Source organism: Panthera pardus, unplaced genomic scaffold (assembly GCF_024362965.1).
Source record: "Panthera pardus isolate Hobbes unplaced genomic scaffold, ASM2436296v1 HiC_scaffold_9, whole genome shotgun sequence".
Lineage (NCBI taxonomy): Eukaryota > Metazoa > Chordata > Mammalia > Carnivora > Felidae > Panthera > Panthera pardus.
This window is the reverse complement of record NW_026527024.1, coordinates 1,671,589-1,692,667: the sequence shown is the minus strand read 5'-3', so window position 1 is coordinate 1,692,667 and position 21,079 is coordinate 1,671,589. Positions and strand designations below refer to the sequence as shown.

At 43.7% G+C, this 21,079-nt stretch overlaps 1 protein-coding gene across 1 annotated transcript; it reads left to right on the top strand.

The window, feature by feature from the left end:
- Nucleotides 1-13,390: 13,390 nt before the first annotated feature.
- GIMAP6 (GTPase, IMAP family member 6) lies at nt 13,391-20,484 on the top strand. The gene is made up of 3 exons (XM_019424746.2): nt 13,391-13,685; nt 16,125-16,209; nt 18,817-20,484. The coding sequence occupies exons 1-3, from the start codon at nt 13,512-13,514 to the stop codon at nt 19,596-19,598; spliced, it is 1,041 nt and encodes a 346-aa protein (XP_019280291.1). The 5' UTR covers nt 13,391-13,511; the 3' UTR covers nt 19,599-20,484.
- Nucleotides 20,485-21,079: the final 595 nt, after the last annotated feature.

The window sequence follows — 21,079 nt, the reverse complement described above, 5'->3', positions numbered from 1 at the left end:
CAAATTTTAGGGTTGCTTGTTCTAGCTTCAAGAAGAATGCTGGTGCAATTTTGATTGGTATTGCATTGAATGTGTAGATTGCTTTGGGTAGTATTGACATTTTAACAATATTTATTCTTCCAATCCATGAGCACAGAATGTTTTTCCATCTCTTTATATCTTCTTCAATTTCCTTCATAAGCTTTCTATAGTTTTCAGCATACAGATTTTTACATCTTTGGTTAGGTTTATTCCTAGGTATTTTATGCTTCTTGGTGCAATTGTGAATGGGATCAGTTTCTTTATTTGCCTTTCTGTTGCTTCATTATTAGTGTATAAGAATGCAACTGATTTCTGTACATTGATTTTGTATCCTGCGACTTTGCTGAATTCATGTATCAGTTCTAGCAGACTTTTGGTGGAGTCTATCAGATTGTCCATGCATAATATCATGTCATCTGCAAAAAGTGAAAGCTTGACTTCATCTTTGCCAATTTTGATGCCTTTGATTTCCTTTTGTTGTCTGAGTGCTGATGTTAGAACTTCCAACACTATGTTAAACAACAGTGTTGAGAGTGGACATCCCTGTTGTGTTGCTGATCTCAGGGAAAAAGGTCTCAGTTTTTCCCCATTGAAGATGATGTTAGCTGTGGGCTTTTCATAAATGGCTTTTATGATGTTTAAGTATGTTCCTTCTATCCCGACTTTATTGAGGGTTTTTATTAAGAAACGATGCTGAATTTTGTCAAATGCTTTTTCTGCATAGGTTGACAGGATCATATGGTTCTTCTCTTTTCTTTTATTAACGTGATGTATCACATTGATTGATTTGCGAATGTTGAACCAGCCCTGCAGTCCAGGAATGAGTCCCACTTGATCATGGTGAATAATTCTTTTTATATGCTGTTGAATTTGATTTGCTAGTATCTTATTGAGAATTTTTGCATCCATATTCATGAGAGATATTGGCCTGTAGTTCTCTATTTTTACTGGGTCTCTGTCTGGTTTAGGAATCAAAGTAATGCTGGCTTCATAGAATGAGTCTGGAAGTTTTCCTTCCCTTTCTATTTTTTGGAAGAGCTTGAGAAGGATAGGTATTGTCTCTGCTTTAAATGTCTGGTAGAATTCCCCTGGGAAGCCATCTGGTCCTGGACTCTTATTTGTTGGGAGATTTTTTTTTTTTTCCTTTCTTTTTTTTTTTTTTTTCTTTTTTTTGTTTGATCTCTCTGTCCTTAGGTTTCTCATCTGTAAATGACAAATTTGTGCCTATTCCCACAGTAAGCTTGTTGGGAGATTTTTGATAACTGATTCAATTTCTTCGCTGGTTATGGGTCTGTTCAAGCTTTCTATTTCCTCCTGATTGAGTTTTGGAAGTGTGTGGGTGTTTAGGAATTTGTCCATTTCTTCCAGGTTGTCCAGTTTGTTGGCATATAATTTTTCATAGTATTCCCTGATAATTGCTTGTATTTGTGAGGGATTGGTTGTAATAATTCCATTTTCATTCATGATTTTATCTATTTGGGTCATCTCCCTTTTCTTTTTGAGAAGCCTGGCTAGAGGTTTATCAATTTTGTTTATTTTTTCAAAAAACCAACTGTTGGTTTCATTGATCTGCTCTACAGTTTTTTTAGTTTCTATATTGTTTATTTCTGCTCTGATCTTTATTATTTCTCTTCTTCTGCTGGGTTTGGGGTGTCTTTTGTGCTCTGCTTCTATTTCCTTTAGGTGTGCTGTTAGATTTTGTATTTGGGATTTTTCTTGTTTCTTGAGATAGGCCTGGATTGCAATGTATTTTCCTCTCAGGACTGCCTTCGTTGCATCCCAAAGCATTTGGATTGTTGTATTTTCATTTTCATTTGTTTCCATATATTTTTTAATTTCTTCTCGAAGTGCCTGGTTAACCCATTCATTCTTTAGTAGGGTGTTCTTTAACCTCCACGCTTTTGGAGGTTTTCCAGACTTTTTCCTGTGGTTGATTTCAAGCTTCATAGCATTGTGGTCTGAAAGTATGCATGGTATGATCTCAATTCTTGTATACTTATGAAGGGCTGTTTTGTGACCCAGTATGTGATCTGTCTTGGAAAAAGTTCCGTGTGCCCTTGAGAAGAAAGTATATTCTGTTGCTTTGGGATGCAGAGTTCTAAATATATGTGTCAAGTCCATCTGATCCAATGTATCATTCAGGGCCCTTGTTTCTTTATTGATCCTGTGTCTAGATGATCTATCCATTGTTGTAAGTGGAGTATTAAAGTCTCCCACAATTACCACATTCTTGTCAATAAGGTTGCTTATGTTTGTGAGTAATTGTTTTATATATTTGGAGGCTTCCATATTCGGTGCATAGACATTTATAATTGTTAGCTCTTCCTGATGGATAGACCCTGTAATTATTATACAATGCCCTTCTTCATCTCTTGTTATAGACTTTAATTTAAAGTCTAGTTTGTCTGATATAAGTATGGCTACTCCAGTTTTCTTTTGACTTCCAGTAGCATGGTAGATAGTTCTCCATCCCCTCACTTTCAGTCTGAAGGTGTCCTCAGGTCTAAAATGAGTCTCTTGTAGACAGAAAATAGATGGGTCTTATTTTTTTTATCGATTCTGATACCCTATGTCTTTTGGTTGGCACATTTAGTCCATTTACATTCAGTGTTATTATAGAAAGATATGGGTTTAGGGTCATTGTGATGTCCATAGGTTTCATGCTTGTAGCAATGTCTCTGGTACTTTGTCTCACAGGATCCCCCTTAGGATCTCTTGTAGGGCTGGTTTAGTGGTGATGAATTCCTTCAGTTTTTGTTTGTTTGGAAAGGCCTTTATCTCTCCTTCTATTCTAAGTGACAGACTTGCTGGATAAAGGATTCTCGGCTGCATATTTTTTCTGTTCAACACATTGAAGATTTCCTGCCATTCCTTTCTGGCCTGACAAGTTTCAGTAGAGAGATCTGTCACTAGTGTTATCAGTCTCCCTTTATATGTTAAAGCATGTTTATCCCTTGCTGCTTTCATAATTTTCTCTTTATCCTTGTATTTTGCCAGTTTCACTATGATATGTTGTGCAGAAGATTGATTCAAATTACATCTGAAGGGAGTTCTCTGTGTCTCTTGGATTTCAATGCCTTTTTCCTTCCCCAGATCAGGGAAGTTCTCAGCTATGATTTCTTCAAATACACCTTCAGCACCTTTCCCTCTTTCTTCCTCCTCTGGAATCCCAATTATGAGTAAATTATTTCTTTTTATTGTATCACTTAGTTCTCTAATTCTCCCCTCATACTCCTGGATTTTTTTATTTCTCTTTTTCTCAGTTTCCTCTTTTTCCATAATTTTATCTTCTAATTCACGTATTCTCTCCTCTGCCTCTTCAATCCGAGCTGTGGTCGCCTCCATATTATTCTGCAGCTCATTTATAGCATTTTTAGCTCCTCCTGACTGTTTCTTAGTCCCTTGATCTCTGTAGCAATAGATTCTTTGCTGTCCTCTATACTGTTTTCAAGCCCAGTGATTAATTTTATGACTATTATTTTAAATTCATTTTCTGTTATATTGTTTAAATCATTTTTGATCAGTTTGTTAGCTGTTGCTACTTCTTGGAGTTTCTTTTGAGGGGAATTCTTCTGTTTCATCATTTTGGATAGTCCCTGGAGTGGCACGGAACTGCAGGGCACTTCCCCTGTGCTGTCCGGGGTAACTTGCGTTGGTGGGTGGGGCTGCAGTCCGACCTGATGTCTGCCCCCAGCCCACCGCTGGAGCCACAGTCAGACTGGTGTGTGCCTTCTCTTCCCTTCTCCCAGGGGTGGGACTCACTGTGGGGTGGGGTGGCCCCTGTTTGGGCTATTTGCACACTGCCAGGCTTGCTTCCATGGGATCTGGTGTATTAGCCAGGGTGGTGCACAGGGGCAGGAGAGGCAGCCTCAGCTCGCTTTTCCTTCAGTGGTCCACTTCAAGAGGGGCCCTGAAGCACCAGGAGGGAGGCAGACCCATCGGAGGGATGGATCCGCAGAAGCACAGCATTGGGTGTTTGTGTGGTGCAAGCTAGTTCCGCGATGGGAACTGGTTCCCTTTGGGATTTTGGCTGGGAGATGGGTGAGGGAGATGGCACGTCCCAGCGCCTTTGTTCCTTGCCAAGGTGAACTCTGCCCTCCGGGGCTCAACAACTCTCCCTCCCGCTCTCCGAGCAGAGCTGTTGACTTATAACCTTCCAGATGTTAAGTCCCGCTGACTCTCAGAACACACTAGGTCCGGCCCCTCTGCTTTTGCAAGCCAGACTAGGGGGCTCTGCCTTGCAGGACTGGCTGCCCCTCCACCACCCTGGCTCCCTCCTGCCAGTCCGTGTAGCGCTCACCGCCTCTCTGCCCTTCCTACCCTCTTCCGTGGGCCTCTTGTCTACGCTTGTCTCCAGAGAATCCGTTCTGCTAGTCTTCTGGTGGTTTTCTGGGTTATTTAGGCCAATGTGGGTGGAATCTAAGTAATTAGCTGGACACGGTGAGCCCAGCATCCTCTTATGCCGCCATGTTTGCTAACTCTCCTGGTGACTGCTTTTTGCACCACAGGCTCATAGTGAGTTTGAGCTCCACTAAAAGCTCCAGATTTTTCTATTTAGAATGTCTCCAGTCTGGTCTTCTAGAATTTATTTTTAGAAGAACTATCATTTAACAATTTTCAAAATAATTATCTAGCTAGTTTTAGTGCAGGGTTCTAGCTTATCATTTCATTTCCTGGCCATGGGAAGTCCCATGGAAAATATTATTTAGAATAATAGTTTTATCTCTGAAGAATGAAGAGTACATATGAGAAAGAGCAGCTGGGACTGTATCACCTCCATAACTAACTGCCTAATCTTAATATGTCATTCAAGCCTTATTTTTCTAATATTTTTAATAGATTTTATTACCTATTTGCATAGTATCACAGGGATCTTGGAAGAATAATTAAAACAAAGGAGATAGATAATTTTCAAAAATATGAATTGTTGGGGCACCTGGCTGGCTCAATTGGAAGAGCATGGGACTTTTGATCTTGGGGTTGTGAGTTTGAGCCCCGTGTTGGATATACAGATTACTAAAAAATAAACTTAAAAAGCAACTCAAAAGAATTGAATAAAATAAGAACAATGTTTAAAAAAATATGAGTTATGGGGCAACTGGTTGGCTCCGTTGGTTAAGTGTCTGACTCTTGATTTTGGCTCAGGTCATGATCTCCCAGTTACTGAGTTTGAGCCTAACATCTGTGCTGACCATATGGAGCCTGCTTGGGATTCTCTCTCCCTATCTCTGTCTCTGTGTCTCTCTCTCAAAATAAATAAATAAACTTAAAAAAATATGAACTGCATCATGGAAGAGAAGTAGGAAGGTGGTAAAGATGGCAGTGACATTGCTGATATTCATTATCATTATCACCATCTGGTGCAACATGGTAATTTGTGGATTCCAACCCACCCCCACCCCTCAAAGCAATCCAAAATAGAAAGGATTTTGTACAATTATGGACCATTTTAGGAAATAGAATACTATTGATGATAGAATAGGACGTTGTAGAATGTGTCCTCTGGCTTTGAGGTGAGAACTCCCACATCTTGAGCTGTAATCAGGAGCACCCCATGGGGAAACTCTCCAGAAACTCTGGTTTATCTTTTCATATTCCTTTCTGTGCTTCTGTTCCTGATGGTAGTGACTCATTTCTCACTCCCCTTCCCTAAAGCCACGAGCTCATGAGCTTCTTGTGGTATCTGGGTTTTCAAAAAAAGAGGGGATGGAACCATGCTGATGTCTTTTTTTTAAATTTTTTAAATCTTTATTTATTTTTAAGAAAGAGAGAGAGAGAGAGACAAAGTGTGAGAAGGGGAGGAACAGAGAGAGAGGGAGACACAGAATCGAAAGCAGGCTCCAAGCTCTGAGCTGTCAGCACAGAGCCCAATGTGAGGCTCAAACTAACAAACCACAAATTCATGACTTGAGCCGAAGTCAGACACTTAACTGACTGAGGCACCTAGGTTCCCCAATGCTGGTGTCTTTTCAGCACACCTGAGAAAGCCTTCTGACAAATGAGGTGGTTCTGGAAGATAGAGGGAGCCTGGTCCTGAGGATCTGAGGCTTTGGTCAGAAAATACTTGGATTTTCGGATGAGGAGAGACCTTGACACATCTACTCCCCTGAGACTCCTGGGGGAACTAGGGCAGTGGGAGGTGACTTTGTGCAGGGGAAGGGGACTGTGTGCTCACAGAAGGGTCCTGCTTAGACTGTGGGCAGGAGGGACGGGGCGTGCATGCAGTGGGATAGCTCAATGAAGACGACGCATTCTCAAGACCGGAATTTCTCACCTTACATTTTTTTGCATGTGGATGCCCTTTGCCGGTGAGTGGATCTCGTAAAGAGACCAAGGCCGAGGCCATGGTGTCCAACACAAAACAGAACTTTTAATCATGTTGCTTCTGCAGCAGCCAGCAGAGTCACACCCTTATTTCTCAGACGGGTTTGGCTCCATCCATGCTATCCTCTCCCTTCCCTTCCTGTTTTATCCTATTGGATGGTATTTCACTGTGCAGCTCTTAATGGAACACCTTCTATGCATCCAGCTCTGTGAAGTAGTGTTTATAAGAGAAGATCTCAGTCTTCTTGGGTGGGTGAGTCTCACACACATGACATAAATGGAGGCTGAAACACAGAAGCAATACATTTAAGGATCTAGAGTGTATGAAGCATAAATCAAGGGTTCAGGGAGGGTAGGGGAGGAAATCTGGTAGCCGCCAGTATTACAGGGGGTGGGGGCGGGGTTAAGATCAATGATAGTCTTTGAGTGGCTGGTCACCCAGGGAATCTCAGACTTGAATAGCCCTTCTTTTTCTTTCCTGGACTCACCCTGCCCTGGTCCTGGAGGGAGAACACTGTAGTTAAAACAGTTGGAAAGTCCATGTCGGTGTCCTGTGTAGACACACCAACATCCCCACACTGTCCTGTGTCTCCTCTAAGTGCTTCACACACTGTTTACGCCCTTAAACTACCTTTATTTCTCCTGATAGTTTATAAACTTCTCACTGAAATTTTAAAGATCTATCTGAAAACTGAGTAGAGGGAATTCATATTTTTTTAAAAATCAAAGCATTTTGTCACCCCCTTTATGAATAAAACCATACTTAGAAACTGGATAACAGCTAAAGCAATCCAAGCTTTTGAACTAAGCTACAGGTGTATTTAGAAGGCAATTCATAATTCTAAATATTTAAGTATTTGAAAAATGAGAAGTTAGCAAAAGGAAAAACAATATAGATGAAAGGAAATAATAAATAATAAATAAAAATAGGAACAGAAATAATGAAATTTAAAAGAATACAAAATATCCCCAAATTTACACAATAAAGCTAATTCTTTGGAATGACATACAATTCTGCTAATGTGAATCAAAATCAAAGATCAAGAACACAATAAAAACTGAGAACAAACTGAGGGTTGATGGGGGGTGGGAGGGAGGGAAGGGTGGGTGATGGGTATTAAAAAAAATAACACAATAAAAAATTTAAGAGAATCCTATGAATAGATTTGGGCCAATACACTTGAAAATAAAGATGAATAGATAATTAAAAAGATAAATAAATATTTTCAGATATCAGATAAGATAAAGCAATGGCATTATTATTCCCATGGGGAGAACTGTTTTCTTGCTATATCCCAAAATATATCCTTTTAATATTTGACTCTTTTAAATTTTTCTATAAATATAGATCTGTTTTTATAAACTGTCTAAAAATAGGCCTGTTGTCTACAACAGGTATCCATTTGGTGAGAGATGTGAGCACCATCTTTAAATTTGCATAAGCCACAAAGAGTAGAGTTAGTCTTATTATTCCAAGCTGTACAAAAAAAAAGAAGATAAATTTGATGTCATTGTTTTATTTTATTTTATTTTTTTAATTAAAAAAAATGTTAATGTTTATATTTGAGAGACAGAGTGTGAGTGGGGGAGGGGCAGAAATGGAGACAGAATCCAAAGCAGTCTCCAGGCTCTGAGCTATCAGCACAGAGCCCCATGCAGAGCTTGAACCCACAAGCCAAAAGATCATGACCTGAGCAGAAGTTGGATGCTTAACCAACTGAGCCACCCTGGTGCCCCTTTAAACATTTTTTTAAGTAAGTTTATTTATTTATTTATTTATTTTTATTTTTAAAAAAATGTTTTAATATTGAATTTATTGTCAAATTGTTTTCCATACAACACACTGTGCTCATCCCAACAGGTGCCCTCCTCGATGCCCATCACCCACCCTCCTCTCCCTCCCACCCCCTATCAACCCTCAGTTTATTCTCAATTTTTAAGAGTCTCTTATGGTTTGGCTCCCTCCCTCTCTAACTTTTTTTTTTCCTTCCCCTCCCCCATGGGTTTCTGTTAAGTTTCTCAGGATCCACATAAGAGTGAAAACATGGTATCTGTCTTTCTCTGTATGACTTATTTCACTTAGAATAACACTCTCCAGTTCCATCCACGTTGCTACAAAGGGCCAGATTTCATTCTTTCTCATTGCCACGTAGTATTCCATTGTGTATATAAACCACAATTTCTTTATCCATTCATCAGCTGATGGACATTTAGGCGCTTTCCATAATTTGGCTATTGTTGAAAGTGCTGCTATAAACATTAGGGTACAAGTGCCCCTATGCATCAGCACTCCTGTATCCCTTGGGTAAATTCCTAGCAGTGCTTTTGTTGGGTCATAGGGTAGTTCTATTTTTAATTTTTTGAGGGACCTCCACACTGTTTTCCAGAGTGGCTGCACCAGTTTGCATTCCCACCAACAGTGCAAGAGGGTTCCCGTTTCTCCACATCCTCTTCAGCATCTATAGTCTCCTGATTTGTTCATTTTGGCCACTCTGGCATGAGGTTGTATCTCAGTGTGGTTTTGATTTGTATTTCCCTGATGAGGAGTGATGTTGAGCATCTTTTCATGTGCCTGTTGGCCATCTGGACGTCTTCTTTAGAGAAGTGTCTATTCATGTTTTCTGCCCATTTCTTCACTAGAGTATTTGTTTTTCAGGTGTGGACTTTGGTGAGTTCTTTATAGTTTTTGGATCCTAGCCCTTTGTCTCATATATCATTTGCAAATATCTTTTCCCATTCTGTTGGTTGCCTTTTAGTTTTGTTTATTGTTTCCTTTGTAGTGCAGAAGCTTTATCTTCAGGAGGTCCCAATAGTTCATTTTTGCTTTTAATTCCCTTGCCTTTAGAGATGTGTCAAGTAAGAAATTGCTGCAGCTGAGGTCAGAGAGGTTTTTTCCTGCTTTCTCCTCTAGGGTTTTGATGGTTCCTGTCTCACATTCAGGTACTTTATCCATTTTGAGTTTATTTCTGTGAATGGTGAAGAAAGTGGTCTCGTTTCATTCTTCTGCATGTTGCTGTCCAGTTCTCCCAGCATCGTTTGTTAAAGAGACTGTCTTTTTTCCATTGGATATTCTTTCCTGCTTTGTCAAAAATTGGTTGGCCATACTTTTGTGGGTCCAATTCTGAAGTCTCTATTCTATTCCATTGGTCTATGTGTCTGTTTTTGTGCCAATACCATGCTGTCTTGATGATTACAGCTTTGTAGTAGAGGTTAAAGTCTGGGATTGTGATTCCTCCTGCTTTGGTCTTCTTCTTCAAAATTACTTTGGCTATTCGGGGTCTTTTGTGGTTCCACACAAATTTTAGGATTGCTTGTTCTAGCTTTGAGAAGAATGCTGGTGCAATGTTGATTGGGATTGCATTGAATGTGTAGATAGCTTTGGGTAGTATTGACATTTTAACAATATTTATTCTTCCAATCCATGAGCACGTGAATGGGATCAGTTTATTTATTTGTCTTTCTGTTGCTTCATTATTAGTGTATAAGAATGCAACTTATTTCTGTACATTAATTTTGTATCCTGTGATAAGTTTATTTTTGAAGGAGACAGAGACAGAGCACGAGCAGGGGAGGGGTAGAGAGGGAGACACAGAATATGAAGCAGGTTCCAGGCTCTGAGCTGTCAGCACAGAGCCCGATGCGGGGCTCAAATTCATGGACCCCAAGATCTTGACCCGAGCCAAAGTCGGATGCTTAACCTATTGAGCCACTCAGGCACCCTTACTTTGAGAGAGAGAGAGAGAGAGAGAGAGCGCGCACACTCAAGTGGGGGAGAGGCAGAGAGAGAAGGAGAGAATCCCAAGCAGGCTCCACACCATCAGTTTGGAGCCCAATGCAAGGCTGATCTCAGGAACTAAGACCGTGACCTGAGCAGAAATCAAGAGTCAGATACTTAACCAACTGAGCCACCCAGGAATCCTAATGTCATTATTTTTAAAATACTTTAATATTCAGAAACAGTAATCGGTCCCTTATGATCTATAGTAACATAAAGTGTAACCAGCACTCAGATAAAGAAACAGAACATCCCAGAAGTCCCCCTATTATTCTCCAAGTGTGACTTCTAGCTGAACTTCTAATAGTATAGATCATTTTAGCTGTCCTTGTACTTAATATAAATGGAATTATGTACTATGTATTTCTTTTGTATCTGGTTTTTGTTTCTGTTTTCATTTTTTGCTTACCATTATGTTTGAGATTTATCCATATCATAATAAGTAGCAATAAATTGTGCATTCTCACTATTAGTATTTTATTGTGTGAATATAACCCAATTTAAATACACACAATTTATAATTTGTGAATGAATATATAACCTGTATAATTAACCCAATTAATGTAGGCTATGTTACTTATGCTTTTTCAATTTTTATTTCTTTGTTTGTTTGTTTGTAAAGTGGGTTCCACACCCACCCAGCATGGAGCTTGGACTCACTACTCTGAGATCAAGATCTGAGCTGACATCAAAAGTCAGACACTTAACTGACTGAACCACCCAGGCGCCCCTGCTTTTTCATTTTAAAACCGTTTTTCAGCTATTTTACTTTATTTTATTTTCTAGTTTTATTCAGATATAATTGACAAATAAAAATTACATATATTTAAGGTATACAAGTTGTTGATTTGATATAGGCATACATTGTGAAATAGTCACCATAATCTAGCTAATTATCATATCCACCACCTCACTTGGTTACCATTTTTCTTTTCTTTCTTTTTTTGTCATGAGAATACTTAAGTTGATGGGCATTTACATTGTTTCCATTTTTTTGTTATTCTAAGTGCCACCACTATAAATATCACAGACATTACCTTTTGCAGAACAGAAGCACATATTTATGTTGGGTATGTACCTTGGGGTAGAACAGCTCGATATTAGATATGTGTAATATTCAGGTTTCCTAGATACTACAGACTTTTCCAGAAGAGTTCTACCAATGAGCATTTTCACTAAACATCATGTGAGAGTTCTATTTGCTCCACAGTGTCAGAAGTTTCCTTTATATGGAACATTCACACAATTTTCAAGTTTATTCTTAGGCATTTTACTTTTTGTTGTTATTTTTTAATTCACAAGTTATATATAATTGGCTATTGTTAAGTTAACATAATTGGCTTATGTGAGTCAGTTTTTATGGTTTTTATTTAATTTTGCATCCATCAACTTATTAAGGTCTTTTATTGTTTATAGGAGCATGGTTATAGGTTTATTCTCTTCTAGGAGCATGTTATATGGTTTATTCTCTTGATTTTCCCAGGTAATAATCATAGCATTTATAAATAATGATTTTATAGCCACCTTATATTTTTTATACATGCCATTTGTTTGTCTTTTATGGTTTTAATGTATATTTCCTCTAGATAAATATTTAAAATAGTATGAATAGTAAACATTGTATTTTATTTTATTTCTATTTTAGAAAGAGAGAGCAAGCAGGGGAGGGGAAGAGGAAGAGGGAGAGACAGAATCTCAAGCAGGCTCCACGCTGTCAGCACAGAGCCTGATGCAGGGCTCGATCCTATGAACTAGGAGATTATGACCTGAGTCAAAATCAAGAATCAGACACTCAACTGACTGAACCACCCAGGCACCCTAACAGTGAATATTTTAAACTTCCAAATTTCCATTCAGCCTCCAAAATGTTTATCAAAATCTTTTTATTACTAGCATATCTTCCCCAAGAAGGAAGAATTTCACAGCAGTTCCTGAGAAAAAAGATGGATGAAGCATTCAAGTGACTAAAGTAAGTCCATCAAGGCCAGAGCAGATGAGAGAAGAGAGAGGTGACAGTGAAATGAGGAGAAAAAGGTGGGAAGTGGCCATATCATCTGGATCACCCAAAGTGGGGACACAGCAGGAAAAGCTAAAAAATTGTGATGATCACAACCCAGGGTCGCAGACCCACTGAGAGAGTGGGATTTAATTTTAAGATCATGCCTCCCACACCCACTCCTACCACCCCATCAACAGGGCTTCAGTATAAAAACAGTGAATTAAAGCTGATAGAACAGGGGCACCTGGGTGGCTCAGTTGGTTAAGTGTCCGACTTCAGCTCAGGTCATGATCTTGCAGTTCGTGAGTTCGAGCGCCACGTCGGGCTCTGTGCTGACAGCTCAGAGCCTGGAGCCTGCTTCGGATTCTGTGTCCCCTTCTCTCTCTGCCCCACCCCTGCTTGTGCTCTGTCTCTCTCTTTCAAAAATGAATAAACATAAAAATAAATTTTTAAAAAGCTGAAAAAACAGCAAGATAGAAACTCTATTTAAGAAGGGCTTCCTAGGGAAACCCACCAACAACAGTGAGAACAGACAGGAACGTTAGAGGAAGCCAGCTCTATAGCTTCAGCAAATATGAGCACAGCCCAACTCGTAGACAGATGAATACAAAACCTCACCCGCAGCTCTAGCTATGTTAATTCCTAATATAAGATAGATCCCATCCAGCTTTCCACATCCACACAAGGTGTGCTAACAGGAAAGAAGAAGTCCAGTCTGGAGACACAGGGATGACCAGACTCAGATATGGCACAGAATTGGGGATTGTCAGACGTGTGTGTGTGTGTGTGTGTGTGTGTGTTGTATACACACATACGTAAAGAGATTTATTACAAGGGATTGGCTCAATTGTTTTGGAGCTGACAAGTCCCATGGCCCACAGTCAGCTGACTGGAGCCAGTGGAGTAGCTCCAATCTCTGAGGATGTGCCACCCAGGACCCAGCAGTTCCAGTCTGCAGGTCTCGACCTAAGAGAAAATACATTAAAGGAAGTTGGAGTTAAGGAGGGAGGAAGAGACAATGGGCATCCACTGCAATGGCGAAGGCATTGGTATGTGCAGGAGACAGGCAACTTGCAAACAAGGGAGGAGATCAGTAAAAAATCAGGCCCCTGGCACAAAATTTTCTGAAGAGTCTGCTGCTTCTTTCTAAGCCTCTGAGTTATCCTGGTTCAGGACAAAAATAATAACAATACTGATGTTCTTGTTTTTCCTGTTTCTATTACCAAAGCCACAAAGTGCAAACAGCACGTGTTCCGACTGAGAAGGGCTTGGCCCTGGGTGTTCTCACCCACTTCCTGTTCCCCACACAGCAGACTTTGCTCTTTCTTGAGCAAAGCTCAAGCAAAGCTTGAGCTGAGCTTTCTGATCCCATTTTACTGAAAACTATAAGCAATGTATTCTATATATTCATATGTCATGGACAGTTTCCTCTACCTCTTCCAGTCAAAGTCCCCAGAAGCCTGCAATGTGTCGTCCCTAAAAGGAGAAACAAAGAATTCACAAGACAGCACGGACCCAGGAGACAGAAAACATGACCATTCCTCTTCCTCTACGGCTGACAGAGTGGTAAGTCTGAGTGAGTGAGAGTGTGTGTTTGTGTGCGTGTGTGTGTGTTGTGTATGTATGTTTCTGTGTGTGTTGTATGTTTGTGTTTGTGTATGTGCTGTGTTTGGGAGTGTATGTGTATGGGTGGAGTGTGTGTGATGTGCTGATGTGTATGTTTATGTTGATGTGTATCGTGTGTTTGTGTGACTGTGTATGTTGTGTATTTGTTTGTGTGTGTTTGTGTGACTGTGTATGTTGTGTATTTGTTTCTGTGTGTATGTGGGTGTTTTATGTTTGTGTGTTTTGTGTGTGTGTTTATGTGTTTATGTATTTGTGAATATGTGTGTGGAGTTTTCTGATTGTATGTGTGCAGTGTTATGTGTGACACGTTTGTGTGTGTGTGTATGTTTGTGTATAGGTGTATGCTGTGTTTATGAGTGTGTGTTTGCAAGTTTGTGAGTGTGTGTATGTTTGCAAGTGTGTGGGCGTGTGTTGTGTTTGTGAGTGTGGGTGTGTGCTGTTTGTGACTATGTGTGGTTGTATTTGAGTGTGTGTGTGTTTGTTGTGTTTGTGAGTCTGTGTGAATGTTTGTGAGTGTGGGTGTGTGTTTGCGAGTGTGTGGGTGTGTGTTGTGTTTGTGAGTGCACGTGTGTAGTGCGTGCAGTGTGCGTTTACAGTGGTACGAACCCATCCATGAATAAGAGTCAGAAGAACTCTGTTCCCTGCTCGAATTCACTGTTTAGCTCTGAGCAAGATGCTTTGGCGAGTTGACTCTCCTCCTGAGAAGCATTAAGTGGGGGGACATAGCTGCTTATGCTCTGTGCTGGAGACAAAACCTACCAAGTGCGGTGAGGCAGACGTGTGAGGTGCTGGACAGGCAGGGGCAAAGCAGCGAGGCCTGGGGCGCGGGCTTACTTGTTGGTGCAAGGCTGGGGCACACAGTACAAATTTTCTGCCTGTGCTCCTCACCCAGCTCACCTACCCGCCCTGCTCTTACCTTCCACTGAGCCTCCCCTTCTTTCTAAAGGAGTCACGAGATTTCACTGGTGAAGTACTGCCTCAGTTTCCACCAAGGATGTAAGGAAGCCAAGGACAAAGAGGTTGAGGGGTCTCCAGGTACAGAGATAGGAGCACTAATCTCCTTGTTCCAGAAGCCCTTTGGATAGGCAAATGCTGTGTCCCTGCTAGGGATAGCTGGGGACAGCTGTTCCCCTGACCTGGTCACTCTCTTTTCCTGAAGTCACATGACTTACTGGACTGTGACTGTTTTGAGCCTGGCCCTTCAGAGGTGACATTGCTAAGTAAAGCCAACAACCATACAGCACAGGCCACACTGACCTCCCGCTGGGCAGCTCCCAGGATAAGGGCAGGACTGAAGTCATTTGCCAGGTTAACAGAGTACAATGGCCTTCTGAGGATGTTGTGGCAATGGGAAAACCATGCCTCTCAGGGCCCCCTGTAGCTGGGTCTCCCCACACCCCACAGCCTTTGTCTGGCGACATTCATCTGACTGTGTCTCTGAGAGTCCTACATGTTCTGGAAAAACAGTCCTGGAGCCATGCAGTTTCCTCCCTGACTCCACAGAGAATATCAAGCAGCTATAGGCTGACGGGCCCCTGACATAGGGAACTGTGTTAGTCCATGAGGCAGGATGCACTGAGCGAGGTTACATGCTCTCCTCAGAAGGATGCCAGAAGTTCCTGGATAGAGTGGCATGGCCGTTCCCACAGGGGAGGAGACCTCAGGGACATTTAGTTCAGGCCTAGCATTCACACTTATGGGGACAATAAGGCCCAGGCAGTGTGACCATCCACTGTGACCAACTGATGGCCGTTGGAGATGAGCACTGCGGTCTCCTGGCTCCCAGCAGGACTCTGCCCCGCACCCTGATGGTCCCGTTCCTGTCCTCACAGCAGAACCTGGCCACCAACCTGTAAGCCCTCTGTAATTCTAACTTACTAACTGCCAAGCCTTCCCCAAAGATCAGGCCTGGACTACCCTTTTTTGGCCCAAGATCCCTGCCCCCATCCCCCCAGCCAGTCCCTCGCCACGACTTCCTGCCCATGCCCTCCAGATACACTGTGGCCACACCAGTCTTCCCACTGCTCTCAGGACCCAGTATCAGACCTGCCTCTGCTCTCTGTTCTTTTCTCTCCTCACAGAACGGCTCTAGGACCCTGTCTCTCCAAATACTACCTGCCACCTCGGCTGTCAGGCCAGTTCACAGTTCACATTTCTCCATGAAGTCTCTTACACTGCCAATAGAGACCACAGTAGGGGTGGGGGGAGAGGAGAGAAAACAGGGTCTGCAAAGGAAGGAGAGACCCCTCAGATGCCCTCCTCTCTCTTCTCATTCAGGCTGCTCCCCTCAAACCTAAGTTTCTGGCAAGAGAAAGGCAAAAGTCAGGTGCCTCTTAAAACTGTTGAAAAACCAATAAGACATATTATGGTTTTCTCTAGATAAAGAAGGAAGAATATGAAGAGATTGTCCAGGAGAATCCTGCAGGAGCACTGTGTCAGGATCCTAAACAAGACGTTATAGGAGGTAAACTACTTTCTAGCAGAAATGAGCTTGAGAGAGGTGTGGATGGGGATGTTTAATGACAGGTGGTGCACTGGGACAGGCAGCGGGGTCCATCCCTGTAGAGATTTGCCCACCTGGGCTGCCATCAAGGGGGCTTTGGGTTGGGGGGGGTCTTCCTTTACTGCAGCCAAATAAGACGGAGAAGGCCATGATGGGCACAGTGGGGGAAATGAAGGGAGACACAGTGCCAGCCGCCCCCTTTACTAAATCTCTGTGCCAGGCCCAAAGAAAGGGGTCTGTGCATTCTGGGCTTTCTTCCTCAGGTAGGATGTGCTGATAGTCGGTGTGACCAAACAGCTCACTGGAGCCTGAGGCTCTGCAGCCAACAGACCCCATGCAGGTGCTTGGCCGGATCAGATGGGAGAGCTCTCAGGGTCATACGGGTTGCAAAGCAGCATGTGAGCAGACAGGATGTACTTGGCTGCTGCCTCAGAACCGGGCTTGGCCTTCTGGAGGGGGTTCTCTCCAAAAGCTACTGCATCAGGGCCAGGCTTTTAACTTTCAAGGGCTCAACTTTGCCATCTACCTTGGGCAGACAGAATCTGGGAATGCTGGAAATCCATCCAATTTCCTGCCCAGAAGAAATTATTTGTGATTCATTATGTATTTTAACACAAACAGTTTTTTACTACATGAACTTCAATGGCCTGAGCCACTGGGAAAGAGCCTTATTAATAAACCACCAAAGCAAATTACCCGTAGAAGTGCTGATACCCGATTTACCTATTCTTTTTTTTTTTTTAATTTTTTTGATGACAGAGACAGAGCATGAATGGGGGAGGGTCAGAGAGAGGGAGACATAGAATCTGAAGCAGGCTCGAACTCACAGTGTGAGATCATGACCTGAGCCGAAGTCGGACACCCAGCTGACTGAACCACCCAGGGGCCGATTTACCTATTCTTGCAGCAATCAAGGTTAAATATTACTTGAAAAATCCTCTCCAGCGCTCAAGTGGTATATTTAAATTCCAGTGGTGTGCTCTGGTCCCAGTCGTGTGCAGAGACAGGGTTTGCTATCTTTGCCCAGCTTTTCATTGGCTGGGAGGGCAGAGGTGAATGTTCCATGCTTCCTTGAAACCCTCATCCATTCACTCAAATTCCTTTCAAGTCAGCTGGGGGAAGCTGGAGGGAGTCAAAGCCATTCAGTCGGAATTGGCTGCTGGGTCAGCCTGGCCTGGGTGGCAGGCAGCAGAAAAAACATGTCATTGCTGAAGAGATTCTGAGGAAGTCAGTGCCCATCCTCCCCTCAGGAGGCTCAGGGCTCTGCTGTTGAGACACATCACTATCTTCAATGGGGGAACAGACTTGGAAACCATTTATTAGCTGGCATTTCTCTGTGTGCTCTGGGTCTCAGATCTGACAGTTCAGAAGGGAATTAATTCCCTTCCTGGTGCTCAGCCCCAAGAATCCAAGAACCTTGACACTAGGTTTCTCGATATTAAACTGGCATCTCCAAGTCTCTCTCAGCTCATGGTTCTGTCATTCTGCTGGGCGAGAATGTCCAACCCAGACTTCAAGGCTGCTGAATAGGAATGTGGCTACAGGGTGATTCTGCACTTGGAGCCTGGGGGTGGGTTGAGATCGTCCCACACTCCCAACATTCTCTGTCGCAAAAGCTGAAGAAGGTGATGTGGTCAGACGCAAGAGGTCACGTGTTTCTTTTTCTTCCTGCTCTTACTGAGAAGGATCTCCAATCAGGGAGACTTAGGGAAGCCCAGGGTTCCATAGTCATACTGGGCTAATTCCCATCTGGGTGAGAACAGATGACCCTGATAAGAAATGTCAAAACCGAACCATAAAAATGTGGTATTCTAACACACCATCCAGCAATTCCCCTTCTGGGTGGATACCCAAAAGAACTGAGAGCCAGGGACTCAGACATTTGTACGCTGATGTTCACAGCAGCATTATTCACAATAGTAAAGAGTGGAAACAACCCAAATGTTCATATATGTTTATGAATAAACAAAATATGATACAAGCCTACAATGGGGTATGATCCAGCCTTAAAAAGGAGGGCAGTCCGGACACGTGCTACAACATGGGTGAATCTGAGGGCGTTATGCTGAATGAAAGAAGCCAGACACAAAAAAGCAAATCCTGCAATATTCCACTAGCATGTTCTACCTAGAATGGTCAGACTCCTAGACGCAGAAAGAACACTAGAGGTCACCAGGAATTAGTGCGGAGGGAGTAATGGGGAGTTGTGGTTTCATCAGGACAGTCTGGGATGATAAAAAAAATTCTTGAGGTGCACAGTGATGATTGCACATGATGTGAATGCACTGAGCGCCTCACCTCAAACTGGGTACAATGATGAATTTTGTTATATTCTATAATTTTTTACATTGTCTTTTTACCACACTTGTTAAAAAAGGTTTTAAAAAGGCTAGAAAGAACGTGAGCCTCCCGCCCCCCTCCCCCCGCAGGTCTCCGGTGTAGAGGCGGGTCTTCCGCACCTCCCCCCCCCCCACCCCACCCCCCACCCCCGCCGACGTCCTGCCCCGGGGAGCTCCCAGCCACGCGGCTCTAACCCCAGCTCCCTCTGCTTTGTTTCGGCGCTTCCAGGTCTGGGGAAGGCCCCACCGAGCCCCCAGAGACTGAGGCTCCTCCTAGTGGGGAAAGCCGGCAGCGGGAAGAGCGCGACGGGAAACAGCATCCTGGGCAGGAAAGAGTTCCAGTCTAAACTCAGCGCTCAACCGGTGACCCGGGCCCTGCAGAGGGCCAGCCGCGACTGGGCCGGCCTGGAGCTCGAGGTGATCGACACCCCCGACATCCTGTCCCCGTGTGCCCCGCTGGAGGCCGTGTGCGAGGCGGTCGTCTTTTCCGCCCCCGGGCCGCACGCGGTGCTGCTGGTGACGCAGCTGGGCCGCTACACGGAGGAGGACCGGCAGGCGGTGCGGCGCCTCCAGGAGACCTTCGGGGTGGGCGTGCTGGCCCACACGGTGCTGGTGTTCACGCGCAAGGAGGACCTGGACGGGGGCTCCTTGGAGCAGTACGTGCGGGAGACCGACAACGAGTCCCTGGCCCGGCTGGACCGGCAGTGCTCACGGCGCCACTGCGCCTTCAACAACGCGACGCGCGGCGCGGAGCAGGAGGCGCAGCTGCGGGAGCTCCTGGCGCAGATCAACTGCATCCTGTGGGAGAACAACCACCGGCACTTCAGCAACCGCGCCTACCGCTACTGCCAGCGGAATGGTCTGCGCGGAGACGGCCAGGAGAAGCAGGTGCCCGGGGGGAGCGGCTCAGAGGAGGCGCCCGGCGCGGAGCCCTGGCGAGAGGGTCTGTGCCAGATCCAGAAGGAATCGGAGGAAGTTTACAGACGTCTGCTGAAGAGGGAGCCCATTTGAGCCTCGGCCGGGCCTCAGCCTCCGTGGCCAGCTGTCGGCCTCTCCGTGCCCGTGGGTCCTTGGCCATCCCAGTCTCCTGATCCGCGGGTGCGGTCCGGAGTGCCCAGCTCGAACCCCCCGGGGGCCTTCATCACACCTTCCGGGGCGGTTGAATGGCTTCTACGCTGTAGGGAGCAGCATGCCAGGTGGAGCGGAGAACTCTGCAGTGCGCGGGCGTCTTTCTGGAGGGCTGTTGCTGCGCATGGAGAAGAGAGCAGAATGGGGTCTGGCTCTGGCCATCTAGCTGCATAAGGAGATAGGTATGCCTCGGGTGCACCTCAGCTTCTTTGAGGTTCTAGATGCTTCTGGAGAGTCTGACCAACTGATGGAAGCAGAATTAGAGCAGACTGGAGCAACATACCCGCCCCTAGTCTCTTTTCCTTCCTTCAAGCTGTGTGACAGAGGGTCTCCAGTTACCTTCATCTGGGAGGGGTGGGAAGTGCTGGAGGGCGGTCAGAGATCAGAGGACACAGCGTCAGGTCTGTTTGGTTTAGTCCAATGGTTAAGTCTCTACAACCAGATGCCCGCGGACTACATCTTGCAGTGTGGAGGCCGGGACACCTCTCTAACCCAGACCTAATGGACCTCTAAGAAAGTTTGAGCGTTTCTTTTGCCAGAATATTCAGAAAAGTGTCTCAGGGCCCAACAAGACTTATTTGGGGGTGCATACTTAAGTCTTTGTGCCAGAACCATTTATTAGATATGCCATCAATTTCCCACTGAACTGAAGCACGTTGATCATATGATACGTTTTCATATTCTGTAAGATCTATGTCAGGATTTTCAATTCTGTTCTTGTCTCCTACCGTTCTTCCTTTCTTATGAATAAAATATTGATTTCATTTCAGAGGCTTTGCGTATAATATGTCAGTCTACATTTTTATATTTCCTTTGTTATTCTCAGGCATCCATTCTTCAGGGTGAAAGCTAAGATCATTTGCATTTCCATTAGAAGATTAATTTCTTTAAGTGATCTTGTTTTAACTGTCAGCTTTGTTAATTTCATAACAGAAAATACATTGACCAAATGACAGCCTCATTCACTGAGTCTAAATGGCAAGTTACTCAAAACACGTTATCCAGTAAAAATCCTTGAAAAAAGAAAAATAAAATAATAAAATAAATAAAAATCCTAAAGAAATTGGTTTTAATTACATCAAATACAGTGGGTTTTTTCTCCTTTATGATTAAAAATCAGCGGTGATAAGTCCCACAAGATTTCAGGAGAAGGGATAGATGGGGCACTATCGCTCCCTCAGCCTCAGACAATGGGGGAAGACGTGTGTGGATATGTTCTGGAAACTCCACAGTCTGTGAACCAGTAAGAAAAAAAGTGATGTGGGTGGAGGTGGGGGTGGGCTGAAGACAGAGTGTTGTCTTGGCCGAGTCTGTGAAATCGCCAGCTTCAGAATTTGTGCCTTTCTAAAAACATCTCTACACTG

Bases quoted from the DNA above. Each gene is read 5' to 3' on its own strand.
- GIMAP6 (XM_019424746.2), top strand. From the start codon at position 13,512: ATGTATTCTATATATTCATATGTCATGGACAGTTTCCTCTACCTCTTC. The intron at 13,686-16,124 runs GTAAGTCTGAGT...GGTTTTCTCTAG, and splicing joins CCTCTACGGCTGACAGAGTG to ATAAAGAAGGAAGAATATGA. The intron at 16,210-18,816 runs GTAAACTACTTT...CGGCGCTTCCAG, and splicing joins TAAACAAGACGTTATAGGAG to GTCTGGGGAAGGCCCCACCG.